The 27,246-nt window shown below is 30.9% G+C and overlaps 1 protein-coding gene across 8 annotated transcripts in view; it reads left to right on the top strand.

Annotated features, from left to right (window-relative positions):
- LOC143236032 (casein kinase II subunit alpha-like) overlaps positions 1 to 24,460 on the top strand; it is a 45,636-nt gene extending 21,176 nt beyond the window's left edge. For 5 of the 8 annotated variants that reach the window (XM_076474258.1, XM_076474259.1, XM_076474256.1 and 2 more), the window contains exons 6-13: positions 431 to 490; positions 1,424 to 1,507; positions 4,923 to 5,033; positions 9,156 to 9,257; positions 15,203 to 15,303; positions 20,905 to 21,053; positions 22,840 to 22,914; positions 23,107 to 24,460. In XM_076474258.1, the coding sequence (XP_076330373.1) occupies positions 431 to 490; positions 1,424 to 1,507; positions 4,923 to 5,033; positions 9,156 to 9,257; positions 15,203 to 15,303; positions 20,905 to 21,053; positions 22,840 to 22,914; positions 23,107 to 23,210 (786 nt within the window). In that variant the 3' untranslated portion in view covers positions 23,211 to 24,460. The remainder of the gene's footprint in view (positions 1 to 430; positions 491 to 1,423; positions 1,508 to 4,922; positions 5,034 to 9,155; positions 9,258 to 15,202; positions 15,304 to 20,904; positions 21,054 to 22,839; positions 22,915 to 23,106) is intronic. The other 3 variants (XM_076474262.1, XM_076474257.1, XM_076474263.1) reach the window with 1 other exon arrangement.
- The last annotated feature ends 2,786 nt before the right edge of the window (positions 24,461 to 27,246 follow it).

Here is a 27,246-nt window from a genome sequence, read left to right on the forward strand (position 1 = left end):
TACATTTCTTTATCTCAACTATTAATAATGACATATATGACTGAAAGTGTACTTTTAGAGATTTCAGCATCATACTTTTGTTTCGTGTTTAACATGAAGGTTATAAGAACTGTTTAACAGTGTTTCCTCAGCAAGTAGATTTGCCCAGTTCTAAGGGTTAGTGTTACCTAAATGAAATATTTAACAACTGAAATAACCTTAATTGTTTTTTCTAATGCTTGACTTTGGGATGGTACACATTATGTGATTTAATAATTTCTCCCTGCAGTTATGCTTGTGTGTGATGTATTATTTTTATTTTATGTTGGTGCTTAATGTGTGATACAGGACTTTTATTCTGTGATAGTGTTAAATGTGTGATTTTAAGTTATCTAAATAGAAAGGGATTGATCAGCTTATATAAAGTTTCAATTTTTGTTTTTTCTTACAGCAGTTGTATCAGACATTAACAGATTTTGATATCAGGTTTTACCTTTTTGAACTACTCAAGGTAAAGAATGAACATCTGAAGAAAATATTTTTGTGGTGAAACATAATGTTTTTTACTAATATGTACTTATAATTGTGAAAATAATTTTTTGAAAAATATTTTTGTTTTAAATCATTAATCCATTTGTAGGTCTCATAAAGATTATTACAAAATTTATGAAAAGTTAGATATATTTATTGTAAATAGTAGCAAGTAGGAAATTTTTGAACTTTTTTCATATAAATATATATATATATATTTGTTATTATTATTATTATAGAAATTTCTACTACTAATAAGAATAATGTATAATGAATAGCAAAATAATGGAAATGTGAAAGCTGGATGCATCTAGAAACTTGTTTTTAGCTAAGCTGTCAAGGTCAGATTGGTTTTAAGATATTTCTTTGGGTTAGATTTCAAAGCTTGTTTGATAATATAAGTACTACAGTTATATTTTTATGGGATTCAACTTTATAGGTGGTGCATTCACTTCACCAACTTAATCTTATTCACATTGTAACAGTTTATGTTATTACAGTTTGGTAATATAAATAGTTTCTCAACTACTACTGTATCTGTTGTATTTTAGCTAACCTGATGAATTTTTAATGTTGAGTGGAAGGCCTTTATTTTCACTCTTAAGGTAGAAATACATCTAGATGTGAAAAAGAAAGTGAGAAAAAATGTTTCTTTCAGTAAATGAAACCAATAATACTTTAAGCATAAGCTTCGAGCTTGATCTTTGATAATTATTTAGAAATATCTTTCATGATTCTAAAATTTTGTTCAAACAAGATTTGTTATTTTTGTTTAAGTGAAGTGTAAGAAAAATTTGAATTTACATTTTTCAATTAATAACTTTAGTCCATTGTTTAATTAGGATTCAACTCATTTTTTTGTTTTTTACATACATGTGATGTGTAATGAGGTTATACAATTTCTTTGCATTAGGCTTTGGATTACAGTCATAACATGGGTATCATGCATAGAGATGTAAAGCCTCATAATGTCATGATAGATCATGAAAATAGAAGGGTAAGTTTTGTGGGATTTGTTTCATATTTGAGAAAGTAAAAGCTAATAATTCTTTCTATAGGTTAGTCAAAGTCACAACTTTTTTCAGAAGAATTGTGTATAATATTTAAACTATTTTATTATCAGTGTATAAGAAAAAATGTGCCATAAAAATGTAGCTAGTAAATCAAATTTTAATGTTATACAAGTTTTGAATTCTTAAGTATACAAGTATTTAAAAAAAATCCCAGTCTATCCAAGAGAATCATCATATTTGTTCTCTCTACTTGAATTTATTTACCATTTTTCTCTGGAGTACAAAATTTAATGTAATTTACTCATTATAATATAGATATTTCTAAGAAAGAGTCGCATCTTTGTAGCTTTAAATCATATTTGGTTACAGAATCATAAACTTAGAAAATTGAACTCCTCTTGCCACACAAGAGTAAGCCAAAATTTTAGACTGTCAAATTGTATAATATGTTTTCAAACTTTTTTTTTCCCACAAGGAACTCATCAGTGAGTTTAGCTGATTTTTAATGGCTCTCATCACACAGTTAGAAAGCCAGATAATTTATGATAGTTGTTGAACATTCTGTTTTTTACTTATTATTACTGTGTGTTCTTTAATACATTATTTAATTAATATAAAATTATTTAGTGTTGTAACAGCATTAGTATAAAAAAGTAGGATTACATTTCTTCAACAACAACAGAAAAAAAAAAAGAACATCCATGGGGTACTTTATTTCTTGTTTGTCATATCTATTCTTTATTTGTTATTATAAAAGTAGGTAAAATGTAAAAATTAGAAACTTGTTAGGTTAGATAATGTAACATGATCATAAGAAACTTCATCATGAAATATATTCGCAAGTGTGGCATGGGTCAATATGATAACATGAGTTAAGTGTTTCCCAAAGGACCTATGACTTGTGTGGCAAGATTAGTAATTATAAATAGTTCCCAAGGCAATAAAACAATAAAACTGAGTATAGACAGTAATGAGCTTTAAGCTATTTATATCAAACAACTGTATATTTTTGTTGCAACCTGTAGTTATTTGGAGGGTATTGTAAAATAGATTTATTTTGAATATTTGTATTGAGTTAACATGGTTGGTGTAATTTACCAAGTCCATGCAGAGTTAGAATAGAGAAAAAATAACAGATAAAGTTTGAAGTTTTACTGATCAAAAAAAATATTTATTTAAAAGAATTTGAAGTTTGAAAAATTAAATTTGAAAATTCTCAGATGAACAGTATACCTGATACATTGTCTTACCTCCTTACAAAATAGCTTTTCTTAACTAGAATTGCCCTCTATTAGTACATATTTTTAGTGCATGCCACTAGCATTCCATCTCTCACTTCCAAATATCCTCATGCAAATGATATTGCAACAGCTCTCCACGAATAGGAGCACAACATCACCCTTTTCATAAACAGTGCCATCTTCACATCTGCACACATTAATCACATCTCAATTGACAGTGGTACCACACAGACATGCTGGTTTTTGTTTGCAGATTTTTTGATGTTTTCCATTATACTACTGACTTAGTTTTTACTATTTATTTAAATTTTCACATTTTATTATTGTGAAAGGTTGCTCTGTTGCTCCTCACCTCCCAACCACAGAAGATTTCTTACTTTTCTGGGGCTTTCTGACCAGTAATTTTTTTTTTTTTGAAAATCTGCATTGTCCCTCCTGAACCATACCAAGTGCCAATTATGTTTTAACTCTTCCCACTGCAGACCTTATGTACAATTCCAGATGCCATCAGGTGTTGGTGGTGCATCTATAGTTTATTATTATCTTTGAATAAACAGTTACATCACAGGTTTGGCTTATAAACACTGTAAAGATGGGGTATTCCACAGGATTGCTAGTAGTTTTTGTTTTATAACTGTTGTTTGTCCCAGACCATAAACTAATATGAGTGAAGCAGACAGAGAGGGCTACCCATCTCTTCTCCATGGTGTTAAGACTCTTTCTACCATGGATCTGATGTACAATTCCAGATGCCACCAGTTGTTTGTTGGTTGATTCTGTCAGTGTGGTAGCTCTGTTTTTCATAACAACAGAAAACACTATTAATTGGCTATTAGTGGATTATAGAGGCCTGTTCTCCTGAGTGATGAATCATACCACTCACTTAAGGATAGGGTGATGGCATTCTGCAGGTGTTGCTGGTTTATCACACTTCTTACTGCAAGAAGTCAGGCTATCCTCTAACTACCACAGGTCTGATGTATCATTCCAAGTACTACCTGGTGTTATATGAGATTGAATTACCTGTTCAATCTGTTGAGCCCCAGCCACTTGACACCCAACAGTCTCATTCATCAGAAATATATATTTTCTGGGATTATTTCATGTTTTTCTGCTATTTATATTTGTGACACTGTATACTTGGATCAGATATGGAGCAGTCTCCCTCCAAGATGGGACATTTTCTCTTTGAGAGCTTCTTAAAGGAGGATAGTTTTTTTAAATTACAGACTTGGATACTTCACCAATTTCAAAGAAACTGAGTGTTATGAAATCTTCAAGTATAATATAAACTTCTTATAAGCATGGTTACTTACAAGATGTTTTCAGTGTTATATTATTTTTCTTTATTTGATGTCATTTGGAATGTTATGAGCAAAGATACCCACCCAAAATGTTGGGCTTAAAAATGAGTGTTATAAATGTAGCACTCAAATAATTTGTCCATTTCTAGAGTATAAATGCTGAGTATGGCATTAAACTGCTTTGGTGTGTCTTTAACTTCCTGTACTTTGGTACTTACATCCTAGCTCAGTTGGACTCTAATTTATGGCATGAAGATAGCAATATTGAAATGTATGCATAACTTGACTATTTATCTAGATAATCCACTTAAATTTATTTTTTGAAAGACCATTTGAGTTCCTTTATCAAACTTATTTTGAAATAAGTTTACCATGTTTGTATGTATTTTTAATTTTTGTGTGACTTGTTATTTATGGATTCTGTAAACAAAAGTCATGAACCCATAATCATTTTGTTGTATGAAAAGTTCTGATTAAAAAAAACTGATGTGGTATGAACCTCTTTGGTAATTCTAAGGTTAAATTTAACTGATGAGTAGTGACTAGAAATAAATGCTAGTTATATTTTGATCTTTCAAACTATTGGTCTGAATTTCTGAATAAATATTTTGGAAATATTTGTACATCTTCAGACGTTTTGCTTAACACCCAATAGAAATTACAATGTTTTTGAAGAATGCTGATGCAAGATTCAAAATGGAACTCAAAAACATTGCATTGAGATGTACTTAAATTCTGACATGTGTATGTTTAGTGTCTTAATGGTAGTTTTTGCTTTTGTGAATGTCTATTTCTTTTATAATATGTGTAATAAAGTTACAAAATAGGCAGAAATATGATTTTTGTCTTATCAGCTTCGGCTCATAGACTGGGGATTGGCCGAATTCTATCATGCAGGTCAAGAGTACAATGTCCGAGTGGCATCTAGATATTTCAAAGGTCCAGAACTATTAGTTGACTATCAGGTAAGTTTAATTTCTTTGTGCATTATAAGGACAGTTAAACGATGAGTCAAAAGATAACTATATTTTAAAAGATTAGTTTTTGTGTTAAATCCTTTCGTTTGTTTAAAAAAATGTGAATTACAAATGTTAAATATTCTTAAAGTAAAACTTGTATAAATGCATCATAATAAATGGCAAAGAACACTGACCAAGAATGATGTCTGTCTGTATGAAAAGACTGAAAGATATTTTCTATAAACAAAGAAATGTATGAATTAATTCACTACAACTTATAACAGTTGATATCATATTTAACTTGTTTTTCTTTTAAATATATTTAGATTCAGTATAAAAAATTTGATAATTTATATAAATATTTTTATTGAACCAGTTTCAACAAATGGTTTTTAATAGGAAGTTGGTTGTTAATCATTTGCTTCCAGGCCTGGCTGTTTTACACGTGCGATATTTAATAGTATTATATTCATAATAAAACTGTTTAATTACATTTGGAATGTATATTAATAAAGTTGGTCAAAAAATGTGTTTTATAGTTTAGATTTTTATTTTATATAAGTTTTCTTAATTTCAAAAATTCTCAATCTTCATTTATCTCTGATACATCTGAGCTCTCAAAATCAGAATTTTTTATCTTCAAGAATAAGCTCTTACAATTTCCAAACAATGATGCCACAGACTATACATAATTACAAGTAAGAATCTTAAAAATTGAACCTCTCCTTAATTTCCTGAGGCATCATTAGATTTGTCTAACCTCCACAGAAACTCTTTCTTTTGTTTCTGACTTTAAAATTGTTTGATAATCAACTTTACATGGCTGATGTTTATAATCAGTAAAAAGAGTACTGAATATACTGTCCTTTATGTAATGGTTGTTACAACCACTTGCTTTTGAAACTCCACAGAATGTCAGCTTGTCAACAGAATTTTAACCTATGTGTAATTTACTTAGAAAGCTGGATAAATTATAGTAATTTTGGGACACCCTATTCTAGTGAATGGTGTATACTTTGTTTTCTAAAATGAATATTTGAAAGCTACATTATTTTTAGACACCCAAACTTGTGAGTCTTGTGAAAGAACATCTTTGATATTTACTCAAGTGCAAACAAGTTCAAATATACTACGTATAGTATTTTTTTTTTATGTATATATTCTATTTTTTGTTATATGTTGTCAAAATAAGAAATTTCTTAGCATAGCCAAATAAAACATTATAAAAATAAAATGTTTAAATATTCACAAGCTTGATTATACGGGTAGCAATCCTGCTGTTTACATTAGCCCAGTGTGAAAGAGCTGTTGGGTTTCTCCTGCTGTGATTTATTGCTTTTGACAGAGCCAAGCTTATTATCAGACAGTACAAATTTGGATGAAACTTTTAACTTCATAAAGGAAAGCTCCTAATAAAGTTTCAATACATGTAAAAACATTTATTTTGTGCCCATGCCCACTTGTTTGTTTTTTTTAATTGTGTAAATAACAGCTTTACATCACACCAAAATGGAAAAAGTTGTAGACCCATGCTAAAATTTAAAAGTAATAGTAAAAGTAAGTTATTTTCTGGCATTCTTTACTAAATCACTTCCTTAATGGACAAATGGTACTTCTTTGCTTTTTAATAATGTACATTAATTCTGTTCATTTATTATCATTAGCAAAGTTATTTATTTTATTTATAAAACTTGTGAAATTGTGGTGAAGTGAGTTTAATGCAGAAATTAAGTGACTTTTCCTAGTGGAAAATCATTGTGATATTTCAGAAGAAAAGTGACTTTATCTACTAGAGAATCTGAGTGTACACTAGGAACCAAATTGTTGTGTTGTAGAAGGAATCACAAGTTCATTGCATAGAACTTGATCTTTGTAAGTTACACAATTTTCTTTTTACTTCAGTATGCATACAAAGTGAGCAAAATCATGGTGTTAAAAATTGATAAAAAAACAGAAAAGAGATTTGCCACAGAGAAAGTCTGAAACTTTGAGAAAGAATATTAAACACTAGGATGCAAGTTGTGAGACAAGATCCAGTGAGAAGTAAGGAACAAACCCAAAATACAAAAGCACATGAAATTGTTCATGAAGATACAATTATAAGAAATTGAGTAAATTCAAGAAAGAGAAGCACACTTCAGTTTCATAAAATCTTGACCAAACAACCACCCATAGGATGGTATTTCTGATAGTAAAACCACAACATTAAACCTTCAATTACAGGTTAGTTATTTTACACAAGTTTGAAAATCATGGTACTTTATGTACTAGAACTGTGTATTTACAAAGTACATCTCTACAAGGTTGGACATATTTTTAGTAAACATTATGGGTCTGTTGTACATGAAAAATCAGTATTTATTGTAAAAATTCATCTTTGTAGTTCTGAAATCTTTACTGAATCAATTTTGAGTACAAATTGATTTTTCTGCTAAAAATAAAAATACTTTTCATCTTCATTTCATTTGCTTAACCCCTTTAGAACCTTCTAAATTAATGTTAAAAGTTTGTTCTATGTTATTTTCTCTAGCCTAATAAACTATAGCTAAATCTCAGGTTTCCAGCATTATGAGATTTTGAAAATATGAAATAAAATTAAAATACAGTTTTAGTTTTTTACATTTTCACATGTATTTTATGTTGTGTTTTATTATCTGACTTCTATGATTAGTTTCTTTCATGCCTGATAAATAACAAATGACATTAGAAGATTTCCGTATGCTTAAATATGTGTGCTTGCAACACTGAACTCAGGTACTCATTGTTACCTAAGCCTAATCTTTTTTCTACAAGTCTTTGTTGACACACAAATTATCCTTCAAATGTGCATTTTAAATCATAAATAATGCATACATTCTTGAAATAGAACACATGAAAAACAACTGTAATATAACTGTTTATCTAACTAAACTATTTAAGATAGAAAGTAAAGTAAAAATGTTAAATGGTATAGGCATCTACTCACGTTCTTATTGAAGTCGTCTACTAATTGAATGCCTGTTCATAATTTCAAAAGGATTAATGATGCAAGATATTTCTGTTGGTTGTAAAAATAAATGTAAACAAAAACTATGAGGTTTTGAAAACTGCTTTGAAAGTTAAGTATAAAATGAGTGTGGATTTTTTTATGAGTTGAGAAAACTTATTTCTTACTGCAAAGTAAAGTTAGTACGTTGGACCTGTACATTTTGCCCTAGAATTTTTTTTTTTAGATTAAACCTAAGATAAGTTAGTCAGCAAAGGTGTTATAGTATTTAAGTCATACAAACTAACACAGGAGAATTTCGAATAAGACACAAATACACGCAGAAATTAAGACAGAATATTTTAATGTTTTATTTTAAACGTAATAAAATGAAATATGTTATAAAAGTTTGAAATATAAACTACATTCTGATGCTAATTTTACATTTATAATCAAGTTTATTTAAACTTTGAATGCAACTTGAAGTTTCATGATATGGAGAAGAGCCATGCCCATATTTAGTGTTAAAATGAAGCAGATGTTAAAAAATTAATAATTAAGGCTATTGAGTAAGTTGAATGTTTCTTATAAATTCTGTAATCAGCTGAAAAGAAAAAAATGGTCTTATTAATTTCATTTCACTTTACATTGAAGGTTTTGCTACAGTTAGTGTTAAAGTAAAGGAAATAAGAAATATAAAACTTTATCTAAACAAAAATAACACCTTGTTGTTACTTTAGAACTCTGAGATTATGGAAAGAAAATATAAAACTGTAAGATGAAAAGAAGTGGTTGTTCTTAACATGAAATACACCTTTCACACAAACTGATTCAATAGAGCTTTGTGAATTCTAAGAAAAATATCAGAGTTCCTGTTTTTTCCTTGTGTGTGTGTGTACAACATACTTGTAATGTGTGCCAGAAGCTTGTCAAATTTCATGAAGGTATTAATTCAGAATTATAGAAAATATTTATGTATAGCTTCACATGTATAGGAGTTAAGTTGAGTAAAATGTGAACAATGTATGAATATGTTTAGTTGGATGATGTATGTGCTTATCAGATAAGTTGAATGTACTGATTGATTTTAAAGTGTTTTTTTTCTGATGTTTTTATGTGTTAATTGGTTATCAGTAATTTACTGATAGTATTTATATTTTCAGATGTATGACTACTCACTGGACATGTGGAGCTTAGGTTGTATGTTAGCAAGTATGATCTTCAGGAAAGAGCCTTTCTTTCATGGCCATGACAACTATGATCAGGTACAAGCTTTTTGTGCTTTAAGGTGGAATTTTCAGCAGGACTGAAATGTTACTTATAAATGTTTTTGACTCTTTCCAGATGGATCATAGGGTGAAAAGCCATGTCATTGTGGTTGAATCATATTCAAAATTTTATTGAACTCTACTGTTTTATGAGTTTCTGTCATTTTGTAGGTTATAATTCAAATTTTTATATTATACATTATTTAATTTCTTAATTGAAAATTAAATAACTTCTAAATATTGATCTTTGTGTGTCAAGTAGTACATTAAATGCAATACTGGTTCAAATTGGATACTTATGATGTCAAATACAAAGTCTATAGTTTCGTACAAGTTAGGAACTCAAATTACTGATTTTGAAAAACTAAAATTTAAAATAAAATCCCTTTATCATTTTTATTTGCTAAGCTATATAAAAATATATAAAACTATATATTTTAAATTACTGATTTTGAAAAACTAAAATTTAAAATAAAATCCCTTTTATTTTTTTTATTTGCTAAGCTATCATTATATTTAGTGAATCAAACACATGGCCCACTCATTTCTTTCTGTTTTAGGAAACATTATATGCACTTACTTCTACATATATAACATGTTAATAACCAGTTAAAAGCTTAGAAGGTCCTATTAGTGATTTTCTAAGCCAATTCAATATAACAGCATCTTATCTTTCTTTTGAGACAAACCTTTTGTGCTGATAAGTTGAGTCTATAGGGTGTTTAAATTTATATATTTTTAGACACAAATACAGCTTAGTTACTAAACTTGATAAATTATGGTAGAATTCTATGATATTAATATAGTATTTATGATTTTTGGTTATTTGAAATGTGTGTATAAATTCTAAAAAAAAATTTTTTACATCAATGTGTGAAATTTCTTAAGGCTTGGCTAACTATGGCAAGCAACGAGTGAGTACAAAGGTCTTGAATAGATAATTCTTTGCTTTATTTTTTTATTTACTCTTCTGTGTCTTAAGAAAAATAAGTTTAAGAACTTGTTTGTAAATAATAATATACGCAGAGATTAAAGGTCAATTTTATATTGGATATGGTAATGTGAGTGCACGTTCACTGCATCATTGTAACTTTTGCATTTTTAGCCAGGCATGGCTTAAAGGTAAGTATAATAAAAATAATAAATTTGTATTAATGCATAATGTAATGAAATTTAAGCTATTTATTCTGAACACTTATATTTTTGTGTTATAATCTTTAGTCATTCTAGAAGGAAAAAAGTTATAATTTATGTTTATTTCCTAATTTTATATGGTGATCACGAGATTGGTGAAATCGACTAAACCCGTACAGAAATTTGTTAGCAAAAATAAAGTATTAGGTTTTTTCTTAAAAAAATGTTTGATAAAACTACCTAGACATTATAATGATTTATCATGTGAAATTAGAAATATAAAGTTAAAATTAAAATTACTTTGCACAATGGATAAGCAACATAAAAAATAAAAAAAGCCTGAGAAAATCATTACTTAACAAAACTTAAGACTTAACTAAAAAAAAACATAAATCAGATAATTTGGGTATGAAAGCATTGCAGTGTTTACTAATAATTTGCTAAATAATTACCATACACTTGTTAATTTAAAAGTAATGACTTGAAAACTATAACAAACACAAAATAGTTATATGAGGTTAGTTCCAGGGACTGAGTCCATGTTGAAAGGGTTGACCTCATATAAAAATAAGATTTGTACATATTTATTGGATAATCCATATACTGGCTTTGTGAGAGTCTAACCCTCTTGCTAAGGGTAGGTCAAAGGACATATGGCCCAACCTTTTAGAGAATTACATTCAAAATTTAGTAAAATCATTTTATTATGAATGTATATGAATAAACTCAGCACTAACATGTACCTAATAAACCATATTTTAATGCATGTTTGAAGTTATTAATTGTATGAATAAATAGTTTAAATATTCCAGTCTCCTCTAGTATGAAAATCATATGTGTTCTCTAGATCTTTTTTTTTTACTAAGAAGTTATCATCCTTCTCTGAAGTATGAAATTTAACATAAATTACTTATTATAGTATTGATACTGTTGAGACAACTCTTATTTCTGATACTGTGCAGTATCTCTTTTCACATGTATACCTAGCTATTCTTATTCAGTTCTACCACTTATATGAAAAATTGTTTTTGCATACCACAACACTTCAACTCCCTTTTACCCCATAATCAGTGTGGTGTATGTAAGTTGGAGGAAACTCTTCAGTCAAGCATGTGGCCTACTCTGCTTATGCTCATCTCCCACTTTGTTCATTGTTTTATGTCTTCTGTTTTTTCCTTTCCTTTCTTTTCTTGGTATTGACTTTTGCCTGTTGCCACCCTTTGAACTTTGGTGCAGCTTTAACTGGGTAAATTATATTTTATAAATATTTATTTCTTCCTTCTGGAAGTATGTTCCATTTTGGATTCAGAATATGCTTAGTGGCAAGCATTGCTTGTCCAGGTATGCTTCCTATATCTTAAATCTGCACTGTATGGTCACACAATAAAGCATGCTGTTGAGTTTGAGTGTTCAACAAGATTGCTAATAGGTTTTCCTCATGATATATTTACTTCATTAATATGCTCTTTATGCACTGAATTAACCTTAGGACTTAAATGAGTAAAGCAGAAGGGGATTGCTGTCCTTTTAACTGAATTAATTGGGGTCAATCTTCTTTTCAATATAGGGTTTTTGTGATCACCTGTTGACTGTCTCTAGTGTTGGCATTCCTCTAGACTGTTCATTGTGTTTTATCCACTTTGTTGTTCTAGTAGAGTATGGGAGTTCATGTTATTTTTCAGTTCTTAACCAATGGTGTGATGTAACTTGGAAGATTCCACCTGAACGTATTTGCTTCCATTCAGTAGAGAGCAGGATAGTGGTGTTATTCTGGTTTAGATGGCACATGATCCTCCAGTCAAATGTTCCACCTCTTGTGGTGAGTCCTGGAGGTTGATGTTGTGTCCAGTTTCTGTGCAGTTCCATCCAGATGGTGAGGCTGTTATGTATTTTTCGAAGCAGTCTGCTTCTGTTTGGTGGAACCCAGAGGATAGCATTACATTTCAACTTTTTTCCTATTTGGAGGATAATGTTGATAGGAGTGACAATTCTTCATCTTGCACTTCATTTCAGGTGTTTTCACTGTCTGAGGCTGATGTTGTGTAGTGGGGTTCCAGTCTGATTGAATTTGATTTGATCTGCTACATGAGCACACCTCTTCCTACCTTCATTCAGGTGTTGGATTCTTGGATATATGGTTGGTTGTTGATGTGTGCACATATACCTGTTTTGAGGGTCAGTTTGCACAGTATATCCTTCCATTCAATTTTACTTGAGGTGAAGATGGTGTAGAACCTCTTCTTACCATGGACAGGAGGTGCTACTCTTGCCCCGGACCCCCCTAGTCAGGCGCGGCTGCGCCATGCTGTGGCGCCTTTGGCCAGGCTATATACCTTTTCCTCTTTTTTTCATCAATGTCATTGGCATACCTGCACATTGTGACACCTGTTTTCACACTGAGTGCAGCAGTGGTGTGGTCTCCCATCTCCCAGTGGTCTCCCATCTAACAAGGATCACAATTTGTGGGTGTTCCTCAGATGTCTTCAGAGGATAATTATTTTCTATCCCTGACACAGGTCTCTCTGTCTATTCAATGTAGGATTCTAGTTACACATTTAAGTGATGTTAAGTTACTGATCATAAGTTGTTTTTAATATGTACTTACCTCTTTTACCACTGAAAAACAGTTCTTTTTTGCCTAATCTGTAAGTCATAGTTTGGTAGAATCGAATAGAGAGAGAGAGTTGCATGTTAGTAAGGCGTGTCACACTTTTATTGGTGGAAGCTTGTTGCATGATAATTTGTACATGAGATGCAGTTGAACCACATTGGTAATGGGGTTTATGGAAGTTCAAGACTTGAGGCATACAAAATAGTTTTTGTATGTAAAGGAAGCATCAAACTAGAATAGCTGTACATGTGAGAGGGGTAAATAAGTATTGGAAATATATTTTCAGTCTAGGAAATAAATACATTTCATTGTGTGCAATCTTCTTTGTACACAGGCATAAACTAAAAAATGAGACCTTGCTATGTCCATCTGTCACACCCTCTCCTTCACTGTTGATGGTAATTCTCACCTTTGTCCTGATAATTTTTTATTTTACACATGAAACATGTTTGTTTTACAGTTGTTTCAAATAGTAGGGGCTAAATTAGAAAATGAGACATTTGGTTTGTATATTTTCTTTTCCAAAGACTTCATAATTATGAATTATTCTCTTCTCTGTTAGGTGTGAAATTACTTTAGGTGAGTTTTTGTATCAGAAATTGGTCTAGCAGAGAAGTTACTATAACAATATAAATACACATGAAAGCCTGTTAAGTCATTACCTTTCTGTAGCATGCAAACAGTATAGAACTGTTAATAACTTACTATTTTGAACATAGTGATATAGGTTTTGTGATGTTCTATGACAAAAAAGTTTGGAAATGTAAGATTCCAATGGAGAAACAGTTGAGACAACAAGAATAATTCATTTCAAATGATATATTTATTATTTTTGACAACTTTAGAAACAAAGATGATTTGTTGAAAAGTATGTGGGTAATTGAATTTTAACTTGTAAACATAAAAAATGTAAAATATTTACTGTTCTTAAACTACTTTCACAAAAAAGTAAATTTAGAATTTGTTCTGAATTTATACATTTCCAGCTTTGTTTTGTCTTTTGACAAGCTGTCTGCACAGGTGGAAAATGTATCAATTTACATAATCTGAATGAATTTTCCAAAAGGAGACTAAGTATTGACAATTAGAGTTAGATTCATTGTTTTTTTAATTATTTCATTCAAAATTAATAGTAATAAAACTGAACTGAAAGAAAATTTAAACCTTTTTAAGATTTTTGTTATACTTTTATTTTGAAGAAAATTTGTGGATATACATCACAAATAATTTTTCAGAATTTGTTGCATATTTTCTTTGAGTGTGTGACCTGCAATGCCAGGGCTGGAAAGGGTTAATTAAAGGGAGATACTTACAGTGCTTGACAGTGTTATAGTTCTTGGATGTTGATTCTATGAAGAGGTCAGCTGTATATTTTTTGTTGTAACATCAGTTTCTCACATAAAGATCAGGTCATAAAAGGTTCAATATTTTGTTATTTCTATATATTCAGTAGTAGAATTTGTAAAATAACAAAAACAAACCAGTCACATGTTTGATAAAATTATTATATTATCTTTTGTTATTAGATACTGTTTATTCTTATTGAAGGTGATGAAATACTTTTGTGTGTTTTTTGCTAGAGACTGTAGCTGTGTTATTTAGAATATTAACATTTATAATATGTTTATCTTTAGCCATTTGCTCGTGATGAAGGTTGTGTTTGAAAGTTTCATTGGTATGTGGGTTCACGTTCTCTTACTCAAAATTATGATATCTTAAATTGAACCTGTGCTGATTTTAATCATTTTGAAGAAAAAAGTGCAGTAATTGAGTAGATTTATGAAACATATTTATTGCTGTAATAACAGTATAAACTTCACATCTGTAACAGTTAAATTAATTAGAATTTTGTGATAAAGATGGTTGTCATTTCAGCCATGTGACTGTCTCTGGTTAAATTGATGGCCTCACTAAAAACTTTTGATTCACAATTTATTGTATCCCTATTTCTCTTTATAATCCTTCACAGTTCAGTTGCTACTTTCTGCTTAACGTCACTAAAAGTCATTTTGGAACAAAAGATTGACATAATATCAAACTATCAACCTAATTCATCTACAGTCAATTTCTCAGAACATTTTATGCTCTTAGGGTAATTCTTAAAAAAACAATATCTGTAAAGATGCATATTTAATTGAATCAGGAAATTTCTTTTAAATGGTATATTTAAGTGTTTTAATTTTGTTTCTATTTTCAGTTAGTACGAATAGCAAAAGTATTAGGTACAGAAGAACTCTTTGAGTACTTAGACAAATACCAAATAGAATTAGATCCCAGATTTAGTGATATATTAGGAAGGTAAGTTTTTGTATATTCACCACTTTTTTCAATATTTTATGATCTTGCTCTTTAAAAAAAACATGGATATAAAACTAATTAATAACACAGTTTTAAATAATCAGTAGAAAACCTTTTTCAGGCTTGTTATTTCTGTAATGCGTTTGAAAAATATTGACACACGTGAATCTCTCCACATTCAATTTTATGCTAGCCTGTAATATTATCAGCTGTACTTATGTTACCATTATTGTTTTACTAACAGTAAAGCTTCAGTACTAATATCATTTAAAAATTTGCATTATAGAAACTAGTATTAGAATAAAATTTGGAATTTCTGTAATGTTTTTCTTGTACATTCAAAATATTAAGTGGGTGGAGACACTACAGAGTAGCTTATGAAGTCATTCTTTAAAATAATTGGGAAGTTTTAATTATGCTTTTATTTTTATATATAAAAATACAGATATTTGTGTCACACTTTCAGTTGGGACTGTTCATGTTCTTGTCCATTAAGAGATTCAGACATTAATTTGGTCTGAGTGTTTTCTCCTGGGCCTTCTGAAATTGCAATTTTTGTTGATCCTAAGGAGGATTTGTATTTGTTTTCTGACACCTTTCTTTACTAAGTTCACTTCTCACACATCTGATTTGGATCCAACTCCTGCTCCTTTTCTTCAGTTAATCATTTGGATTTGTAAGATTTTGGGACTTGCAGTTTTCTCCTCCCTTGTTAATGGAAGCTGGGAGTATTTGATTTCTCCTCTTTCCTGATTTTGTATTGTTCAGACTGGGAGATTTACAGTTTTATTACATGATGGGATAGATAGATCTTGTTACCTCCTTTTTATGTTTGTTTGTTTTGGTTTTTCAACCTCTTGGTAAAAGTGTGTGCATGTGAGATTTTTTTAGCTACTGACATATTGAAGTCACGAGTTGGAGTTTTTAGCATATTTATAGTTTCCAGTCACTGGGGTAGTGGACAGAGGCTTTTCCTCCAAAGTGTTCAAGTGTGTTCCTACACTTTTGAAGAAGAGTGCAAAGTTGGGAGCTCTCCTGTTCAGGACTGAAGATGCTTTCCTCAGATGTCAGAAGGACTGGTACCAGCCTCTGTGGGAGCCTACTTATAATTTTATTTCAGATTTGACACTGCACTATCTGGCTAAGATATTCTTGGCCCTTCTCTTTGATCAATGTTGGTTTTGTTCATGGAAGGAGGTCCACTGTCTCTTTATAATTCTGAACATGAATTGGTTCCATCCTAGGCCTTTGGTTGATCACAGGTTTCATGTCTGCTTCATAAATTTAGGGACAGTTGGAATAGTCCTTGTTTACTTGGTTTGGAAGTGAGGGTGAATGTTCATAATTCTAGATTATGTGAACTCTGTATTTTTTTAGTATGGCATACATGACTCAGTAATTCCAATCCTGGGGTGTTGACTTTTGGACATATTCAGGTGGAGGAGAAAATTTGTTCACTTTGGTGTTGCTTACTTTCCCATTGTGATTCCGGTTGTTGAAAAATATCAGTCTATGGCTAGAGATTAGGATTCAATCAAAAGTATGTATATCTGTGACATTGTGGTCCAGTAGCCCTAGCCACCAGTGTGGGATGTAGGGATCAAGACCCCTTAGTACCAGCACCAATTTTTGGAACCTAGGCTATCTAGTTGGGGCTAGCCTATAATGGTAATTCCTCATGCACTATTCCACCCTTGATACAGGAACTAGGTTCTAAATGAAAAGCAAACCTTTTCTGGATATAGTGTAGTTCCTCCACATGTACCACTTTTATCTTGGTACACTACTGTTCTGTGCAGATGCTTTCTGTATGGATCATGTTCTCATTGGCCCCTCCACCTCCTTTGTGTGGGATTCTAGCTATATTTTCAGTGAATGGTAAGTATGTTTTGGAAATTAACACTTTACAAAACTCAAAATATATTTCCAATAATACTTACTTTCTGAGATGCAAGCCTTTTGATGCAACAGAGAGGATAGTAAGTCCATTCAGCAATTGCTGTAGTAACCAACACTGTGAGGAGAATTTGATTAGCTATCTGTGTGTTTGGAAGTTATTCCTTTGGCATCTTGATGAGGTTAATAACTTTAATTGTGATATTTCTGTTTAGTAACACTTCCAAAAATACTTTACACCAAGTGCATAGATCTGTAATGTTTTTGTCTTGCAAATCTCCATCATGTAAGAAATATTTTCAGCTTGATGAAATGCTTTGACAATTCTTTATTCTTTACGTTATATTTTTCCATGCCAGATAGGAAACCGAACTTACTTTTGAGTGATTACAGACAAACCATTGGTCTGTAATGAGTAAAAAACAAAAATTCTGTCTTAAATGCTTTTCAGATGAATGTTCTAGATCATCCATGACTTTGTAATTAAACATTTGGCCACTTATAAGGGACATAGTGCTCTCATAATTTGCTTTCACATCCATTTCAAATCCACAGTTGTTCTTAAGAAGTTCAGTCAAGCAGCTGACATGACTAATTATGAAATTCAGTTGCATTGAGCATGATTGCAGTGCCTTATTTAATGACAAAACTAATAAGAAACAAACTTTCTAAGTTATAGTTTGCTATCGTGGAATCCATCTTAGCTAGAATCTTTATCAGACCCAGAAACTAATTACTATTTCTCTCATTCAACTTCTCATTACCTCCACAAAATGCAAGGTTATACCAACACAATACCAATCACTAATGCTTTTTGTAAGTTTGCATAGTTCCACTATCAATTATGCTATTCTTCATTAACTTTATTTCAAGCTCTGTCCAATTTACAGAGTTCATTATGTACCCATGAGATAATTTTTGCTCTTTTAGTCTGGAAGCTAGGTGCTAAGGTCTTGATAAGTCATGCTGCACAGTTATGATACATGTAAATTATTAAAACTTCCAGTAAAAACAATAAATTGCATCATTTTCTTTTGAATATACAAGCTATCATATATCAAAAGTTTTATAGTTTAGCAAAGAGTGAAAGTGATATGAAGGTCTAAGTATATGATCTGTATATTTTTCAGATTGTGTTTTTTGTCCATCTCTTGCAGTCAGTTATTAGAAACAGAAATATCATGCTTCATAACACAAATTTTGTTTCTGGATAGTATGTGTTATTTCTTAATGAAATTTAGAAATTAACCTATTTTCTATGTAAAAATGGGCAAATTTGCACATTTTCATTTACATAAAGTCTGAATAAAACAACATATGAATCAAGATTTACATGCATTTATAGTAAAGTTATACAAAAATGTTTTGAAGTGAGTAGTTTTTGAGATTTGTGACTGTAATGTGAACCACTTTCACTTATCAGCCTCCAAATATAGTCTCCCATCATGTTTTTGTATTACATTCCTTGGTAGTAGTGTTTAAAGTCCAGTATATCTTGGTGGAAGCACTTGCCTTGCTCCTCTGAGTATGCTCCCATGTTCTCCTTGAATCTATCAAGATGAGTGTCAAGGATATAGACGTTCAGGGACATCCTGCAGCTGATTTTGCTGTAGTTCTTCACCAGAGCCTCAACCAGTTCCACATAATTTTCGGCCTTGTGATTGCTCAAGAAGCCCTGAATCACTGGGACAAAGCTGCCCCAAGATTTTTTTTTTTCCTTATACTGAACTTCTTGGAAAATTCTGTGCACTCCAAGATCTTTATTTGTGGTCCAACGAAGACACCAGCTTTGATCTTTGCTTCAGACAGCTTAGGGAAGAAGTTTTGAAAGTACTTGAAGGCTGCAGACTCCTTATAAAAAGCTGTGACAAATTGTTTTATAAGACCCCAATTTTATGTGCAGTGGTGGGAACAACACCTTCTGGAGGTCCACTAGTGGCTCACACTTGACATTGTGCCTCTTCACAGAGAACTCAGTCCATTGTGGCCAGTGCTAGCTGTTGTAGTGTGCTGTGGTGTCCCTGCTGTCCTAAAGGCAAAGATAACAGGGAAACTTGGTAAAGCCTCTTTGGAGACCCATGAGGAATGCCACCATTTGATGTCTCCGATAACCTCCCAGCTGTACTCATCATACTTCAAGGCTTCTATCAAGGTCTTGACGCTATTGTATTCCTCAAAGTGCACCAAAAGATACTTAAATTTTAAAAAGTCTAAAATTTGTATAATATAAAATCTTACTATTCAAGCAAGCAAAAATTGTCCATATTACCTTCTATAGTTTTTTTGCAGTACTCACAGGTAAAGTGAGATGCCCAGGGTTTGTCTTGATCCCTAACAGGCATGCTGAAATGTGTCTTGTAGGTTTCACATATTTTAGCAGATGCTGTCACAGAGTACTTTTTTCTCTTGTCTTGATAAATTGGCCACATACATAGCAGAATGCATCTGGAGAATGCTTGCAGCTTCTTGATGCCATCTTTGATAAAATTAGATAGGTCTATGTGTGTTCACTTAGGCAGCTAGAACTAAACTGAAGTGGAGAGGAGTGAGCCCCTCTATATATATTACTATGGAAAGTTCTAGAAATTTCTAAAAGGTTCTTGAAAATTTTTGTAAGTTCTACAACATTCTAGTAAGTTCTTGAAAATTCTCTGTCAGCTACTCAGCACTAAATTTGAAAATTTAATTACCCAAGCCACAAAAGCAAAGTTTGAATAGAAAAATAGGTCTTTTCCATTTATTTTAGGCATAAGCAATTGGGAAATAACACTTTCTGCCCAGGAACAAGAAAAAGTAAAAATTTTGTTATATAGTGTTATTTCTGTTGTACTTGTTTGAATTTCTAATGGCATCACTTTCTGTAATAAATAACTTAGCACTAATGGCTGTAATTGAGTTGATATCTGTCCTCTACGTAAACTCCAGTCAATTTCAGCTACTGGGATGGCACTGCAAAGTTTGACTAATGTTTGTAAAATTACAAGTTCTTATGGAAATATTTCATGTGTGAAGTAACTTTCTACCATTATTTGGACCTTATAAATATTTTACTAATGGTGAAGTAAATTTCTGAAGTTTCCAATAGTTTGTTTTAAGTTAGTTAATGTACGTCTTAAGTCACTTATGTTGGGGCTTAATGGGATAAATAACCATGTGATATCAGATTTTTAGGAGAAGCATCCACCAGCAAGTAACATATGGAATTTTTTTCTGCTGTTACAAATTCTTACTGGCTTTGTAGTCAGAATTTCACATTCACAAATTTATTTCCATTGAAGGGGAATGTTTTTTATTGGTTGAATTTTGAGATTTTTTTTCTTATAAAAAGTGCTGAAATTTCATATATTAATGAAATTAGAGACCCAGCGCTACTGCCCTAAAACTGGTATTGTTTATATGTGAAGGTATCAGTTGTAAAAGTTTAAACATATGCTCTTCCTCTTACCTAAGATGTTTTTAGTGTATAAACAGACAGTATACATCTTGAAACCTAGGTTAGTTCAGCTCTTATTCTCTATCCCTAACTTGTTTTTATATTTCTATTAAACATTTCCTAGTGGATTAATGATGTAAGGTTATAGACATGAAAGTCTAAATATAGAGTTAGGCTCCATAGAGACTCCTAATATATCCAGTTGTATACCTCTGCACTATGAAAACAAATTTTATCAAAAAATGTTTTGCAATATCTTTTGTCTTCTCTAGACATTCAAGAAAACGATGGGAAAGGTTTGTCCACAGTGAAAACCAACACTTGGTCAGTCCTGAAGCTTTGGATTTTCTGGACAAACTTTTACGATACGATCATCAAGAAAGACTAACTGCCAGGGAAGCAATGGAACATCCATACTTTTGTAAGTTGATGTAAATTTGATGTACATACTCTTGTTTTACAGTGACATATCTAAGAGAATCACTGTAAAAATATATCATTTGTGTTTATCCAGATAAGTAAAGTAGTTTTTGTAATTTTCAACAATTTCTTTTATGGACCTAGAATTATTTGTGCATGACAGTCTAAAATAATGTCATTACAACCTGGGTTCAATCAAGAAGACAGCTTATCAAATTGTAACAATGGTTTGAATTAAATTCATCACTCACCAAAAACACAGTTAATAAACAGGTGCTGGGTACTTGATACAATTGTTAATGAATGATAGAATATAAATATCAATAATAACTATTTTAAATAATGGAGTTAGGAAAAAGAACCAGAAGAAGAAAAAAACCTATTTCCAAAAACAACACTGATATAATATTCCAAAATTACATTTCTATATTAATAAGTATCAAGTGATAAATGACAAATAATTCTTTACTACTTTAATACTCAGTTTATGAAGCTTATGGCAGGGTATTAATTTACTCTGTGGTCATAACTTTACATAATCTTTGACTACATTAATAATATCTTTATATTACTACTAGGTGTCAGTTTTATAATATGAACACATTTACTCAATCGTGATTAGCTAGAAGTTCAGAACATTAGTGTTTTAATGTAACTAGGTATTCAGAGATAAACAAAACTATGGAAGGAATAACAAATGAATGGAAAATAAATACATCTTACATGTAATATTTTAATATTGATAAAAATACATGCATATCTTTCACATCATCATCTTAGCTAAGTTGGGCTCTGAAAAACATAATAGGGCTGCAGTAATTTAACTTTTGGGTAAGTTGATGGTATGGGCACAAAAATTATTATCATTCATGTTGGAATTAGTTTTCTGACTATTTTTAGTAAACACTTTCTAAGAAATACTTTTAATTTCAGCTGGATGAAAGAAGTAAAACTAACTTTGAAGAAATTTATATGAATTTGGAAATAAACCTTAACCAATTCAAATACCTTAAAATTCATTATATGAAACAAATTGTTAGCAAATAGATCATCGGTGTCTGAAACTTAGCTGCTATGGTCATCTAAATGCTACTACTTGTGATCTAAACGTACATTTCTGGATGAGTTTGTAAGAAAAACACTAATGAAGTTTCACTAAACAACAACCTGGAAACAAGAAACTCCTGCACTGTTACATCAAGAATGATAGACTGTATCAAAAACATTTGCAGAAAAAGAACCAAAAATTAAAGAATAAATAAATTATATATGTTTGTATTTAAAAAAATTACCAAAGTGAAAATAATTCTTAAGCAGAACTACACAGGAATATGTAGAAACATGTATGCTTAACTATAGCGAAGTTATGTTGTTATTTAAAGTTGGATGTTAATTTATAATAGATAAACTTTCTTTAATTATATGGTATAATAAAAGGTAATAATAGTTTAAATGTGCATTAGTTATTTTTGCTGTTAATAACAAACAGGTTTTGCTTTGTGAATTGCCATTGTTTGTTGATTAAAAATATTCTATGTTAATCACATTTACTATATCGAAGGAAGGAATGTTCGTTTGCTGTTAACAGTTAGCAAGTCCATAGCACGTAACTTTGTGTAGTAGGTCATGGTACCTAGTGACCTCAGTAGTGTATCTTGGTAAGTATTTTAAGTCCTAACTCAATAACCTGTAATAACTATTGACTCATGAATTAATATGTGAAAGGTTTTGTAACAGTGTCCACAATACTTTTATTTTAAATATAGAAAAATTTATTTGTGTTTCAGATCCCGTTGTAAAAGAACACCAAGCACGATATGAACACATCACTGGACATAGTAATTCTCCCACACCAGTTTCAGGTATATGTTAGTAATTTGTGTGTTGTTTTATCTGTGAGGATGGTAGTATTTGTGGAAGCAGAGGTTAATATTCTTAAAGAATGTATGATTATAAACATCTAGAAAACAGCCAGGAGGAATTTGTAAGTTGCTTATTAACATTTATTTTAATTGTGGTACAGTTTCTTACATCAGTAAATTTTTTCTTCACAGTTTCAAGTGGGCTTACATCAAGCACTGTTGCTGGTGTGCCAGCATCACCAATTACTTCCCCAAACCTCACGTGTCTCCCGAATCCAGCTATGGCCCAGTCTTAAGCCTTAAGTGTTACTAATGTCTGTCTTGTCACGAACCACCTGTGAGAAGATTGTTTCAGACCTTAGAGACAAGGTTGTTACACACTATACTGGCTAACTTAAATGAAAAACTACAGCGAGATCAAAACAGTTGTGTAAGGTCTGAACAAATTTTATCATTTAACTAGTTCTTATAAGAATCCTGAAATTTAAAAGAAATTCGTGTGACTGTCTGTAGTAATATAGATTATTGAAGACAATTTTGTAGCATTATCCAAGCAAGATGTAGTATGAAATAATGTATTAAACATGTATGGGTTCTTTTCTATTTTAATATTTAAATGTTGCCAAATCCAATAGAGGGCACCAGTGAGTAGCTGATGTTTTGAGAAACATAAACGGTTATTAAATGTACCTGTGTTCAACAAGCTGTCATTACATGGTATTATACAGGATCATCATCCCGTGTTTATATAAAAATATTATGGCTGCTAGGATAGGAAGTAACCATGTTTGTTTTAATTCTTTGTGGAACTATGTATGGATCCTCTTACCTATTTAAGAGATACCATGTTTTTACTGATCTCTTTTTACTTTTTCTACCTACTAAACAAAAATAGATATATAATGTCTGCCACTTTTAGTTTTTGGCATTTCACTGTGTTACTAATGAAAACAAAGTTTGTTTAATTCCCCCTTCCATATGGTAGTATTTCTTACATTTAGGAAAGTAAATTTTAGGTTTTGTCTGTTCTTTTATATGGGCATCACTAACTTTACTCAAAGTAAACAGAAATATTACGTCCTGTCTTTGGTGATATGATGAGCATAGACAGAGCAAAATTACTGTTGTATTATCTACCTTTTTATGTTTAGAGAAGTAAAAATCCCTTAACAGTGTTTTATTGAAAAACTTTGGTTAGGTTCTCCCTATAATTGTAACTTTGTTAATAAAACCAATATAGGAAAATAAAGTGTTGTCACTGGATAATTTTACACAAGAGTTTGTTTGTTTTTATGCTGTGATGTGTTAATGTGGAGAACATTTTATAAGAAACTGTGGAACAGAAAATGATGAAGCAAATTAAGTGTATTATTTGTTCAAAATGATAACACATGTAGTTTCCTACAAGATATTAAAATAAGATTTTAGTTTTAATAGAATTTACCAAAAATGATCAAATATATTGCTTTTAAATACTTGAGTGGCCTTGAGAATCTCAACCATAAGTTGTATTTTATAAATTTTGTATAAAAGCTTTCACATTGTATCTTCGTGTGAGTTTGTGAAATATTTTCAAGCTTTTTACAACTCTGAATGTAATAATTTCAGACCAGTTGTTGCATTTTTCATTTGTAAAGAACATGTTTATCCAGCTGTTACCACAGTAAACAGTAGTTGTCTTGAACTCTTATAATTTCTTCTGTGATGATGTTTGTATCCATTTCTCATTTCAAAAATTAAATACACAATATGATGTCGTGTGAAAACATTTATGTGAATTCTAAAATAAGAAAAATTGGTAAATACACACACACACACACTCTCTGTCTCTCTCTCAAAGGTTGTGTGTGTGTGTAAGTATATTACCAAATAAATTAGGTCTTAGTTAGCAACACTTGCCTTTGAAATGCCATAATAAAGAAATTTGAAAAAAAAAAAAATATATATATATATACCTTAAAACTAAATTCTAGTCATTATCATTCAAATATCTGTCAAGCCTTCCCTTAAATCTACTCTATCCACCACATCTGAATACAAACCATTTCAAAGACTAATCATCCTGTTATAAAAACAATTGTCTTAGCTTAAGATGACCCATATTCTGTCAAAATCTATATTTGTATCAATTGGCATCCACAGGAAGGAGCATTTGTGCCTCCCTTTTCATTTCACAAATATATAACATATCACTATGCAAACTTAACATTGTAGTTAAACTAAGTATTTTATTGCTGTTTATCGAGACTAAATTTGTGTGTGCATTTAAACACACAACACATTCTTTTACTCTGATGTACACTGTAAAAGCTGATCTCCAACATACATGTTTTTACTTCCTACCCTCAGAAAGTATTTCTGTGGGTACTCATGTTTGTGTCCTCCAGCCTTTCCATCCTCAAAGGTACCTTTAAGTATTCTATTCAAGGTATCATTCTAATAGCCCTCTTCTTTCTGGTACTCTTCTTGATGTACGAAACCCAAGACTGAATACAGTACTCAAAATGAGACCTAATCAGTTGCCTCCCCAGTGAAATCATAACATTTACATTCAGTATTTCTGTAAATAGAATACAGTGTAAAATTGTATTTGTCATTCCACTAACAATAAGTAGCACACTGCTTTGAACGGTTTGAGAGATTAATGAACCAAAATCCCTTTTTTCCATAATACAGCATTTAAGGTTATTTCCATGAAACTTTTATGCATAATCACATAAATTATGTATTTATTATAATTAAAAGCCATATGCAGTTTGATTGTGTAATTCACCAAATAAACTAAATCCATTTGTAAATCAATTACATCCTCTTCACAGCCAACAAAGACTAATACCATCAGGAAAGTCAAGTTGTTTATTGACCATTTCTTAATCTTTGTCTCTGATATAAATCAAAATGAACAAAGGTCATACAAAGGAGCACTGATGTAACCCACTTGTAACACTAATCCAGTAATCTCCTGTTTTGTTTCATCAAGTCAGTTTTCTGTCTGATGAACTAACCTGTCTCCCACACTTACAAGATAATATTTTTGAACAAGCATTTTATGTAGTAACTACATTTTCAAATGCTTTCTGAAAATTTAAAATATACTAAATGTACAGCCATACCCTCGTCTACATAAGTAATAACCTTTTAAAAAACATCAAAATAATAAGGAAAAATTTTCCCCAAGTGAAGACGTTGACTATCCAATAGAATTTTAATCTTTTTTAAATGATTTTATAAATCTTCATTTATCAGGCATTTAAAAATTTCCTACCACTAACATAAGACTAAGAGGCTCATATTTACAAACACAATTTAATTTTTTTTCCTTTGAAGAGTAACATTAGTCAGCTTTAAATCTTCTGACACTTGTCCACTATTTAAGGACCTACAAAAGATAATTTATAGCAAGTGGCTCACGTGTCTAATATTTAATCTCCTTCAAAACCCTTTGGGAAATATTATCTGGCCCAAGACCTTTATCATTCTTTAAACTTTCCAATTTTGTTTCCATCTGGCAACTGTTCAGAATGTTCTAAAAATGTGTCACATGCAAATCAGTTTTCCAGTTCGTTATTTTTGGGCCATGTGACACATTTTTAGATGATAAACTTTTAATTTGTAAAGAACTTTCGTAACTTAATTGAGATATGTTGAGAGAATAGGAGAATTTTTTAAAGTATTCTGGATGGCAAATGAAGAATATAACGAACACAAGTAAAATATTTTGGAATGTACCATGAATTTACAGCGAACTGAAAAGAAGTCGAAGTCTTGCTTTGTGTGGTTAATAATTTATACTTATTGGATAACTACTTGTTACAAAAATTATCTTACTCATTGATCTTATTTTAAGTTTAAATTAACTAACTATGCTAATATATCTGTAGTTCCCTTAGGTTTTGGAAGCACATGAAATGAATAGTATGTTTTATTCATAAATTGTAAATACTGTCTATCTATCAACATAAAATAAAAATCTGACTGTTATCTTATTACTTCTAGGTTGCTGAGGCAATCTTTACCAAACATTACGGAATAATAGTTAGGAATAAGGGGCTTGTTACTGAATGGTTCATAACAACCTCTCCCCCGTTAATGCTGTTACTAAGTGATTACTATATTTGACGTAAGTTAACGTTATCTAACTTCGTAGATAGCGCCACGTCCTTACATCAAAACTACAAACTGTTAAATTTGCTACAAAATAACATACACAGTGTTGGGGAGGGATAGACACACAAATGCCTCGTACATCTCGGAGTGTATTATGTTAGTACACTCTGGAGGATGTAGTTGAAATAAAATGGTCATCGCTATAAGAATACTACGTATTAGTTG

The sequence above is a fragment of the Tachypleus tridentatus genome, chromosome 13, assembly GCF_004210375.1.
Source record: "Tachypleus tridentatus isolate NWPU-2018 chromosome 13, ASM421037v1, whole genome shotgun sequence".
NCBI lineage: Eukaryota > Metazoa > Arthropoda > Merostomata > Xiphosura > Limulidae > Tachypleus > Tachypleus tridentatus.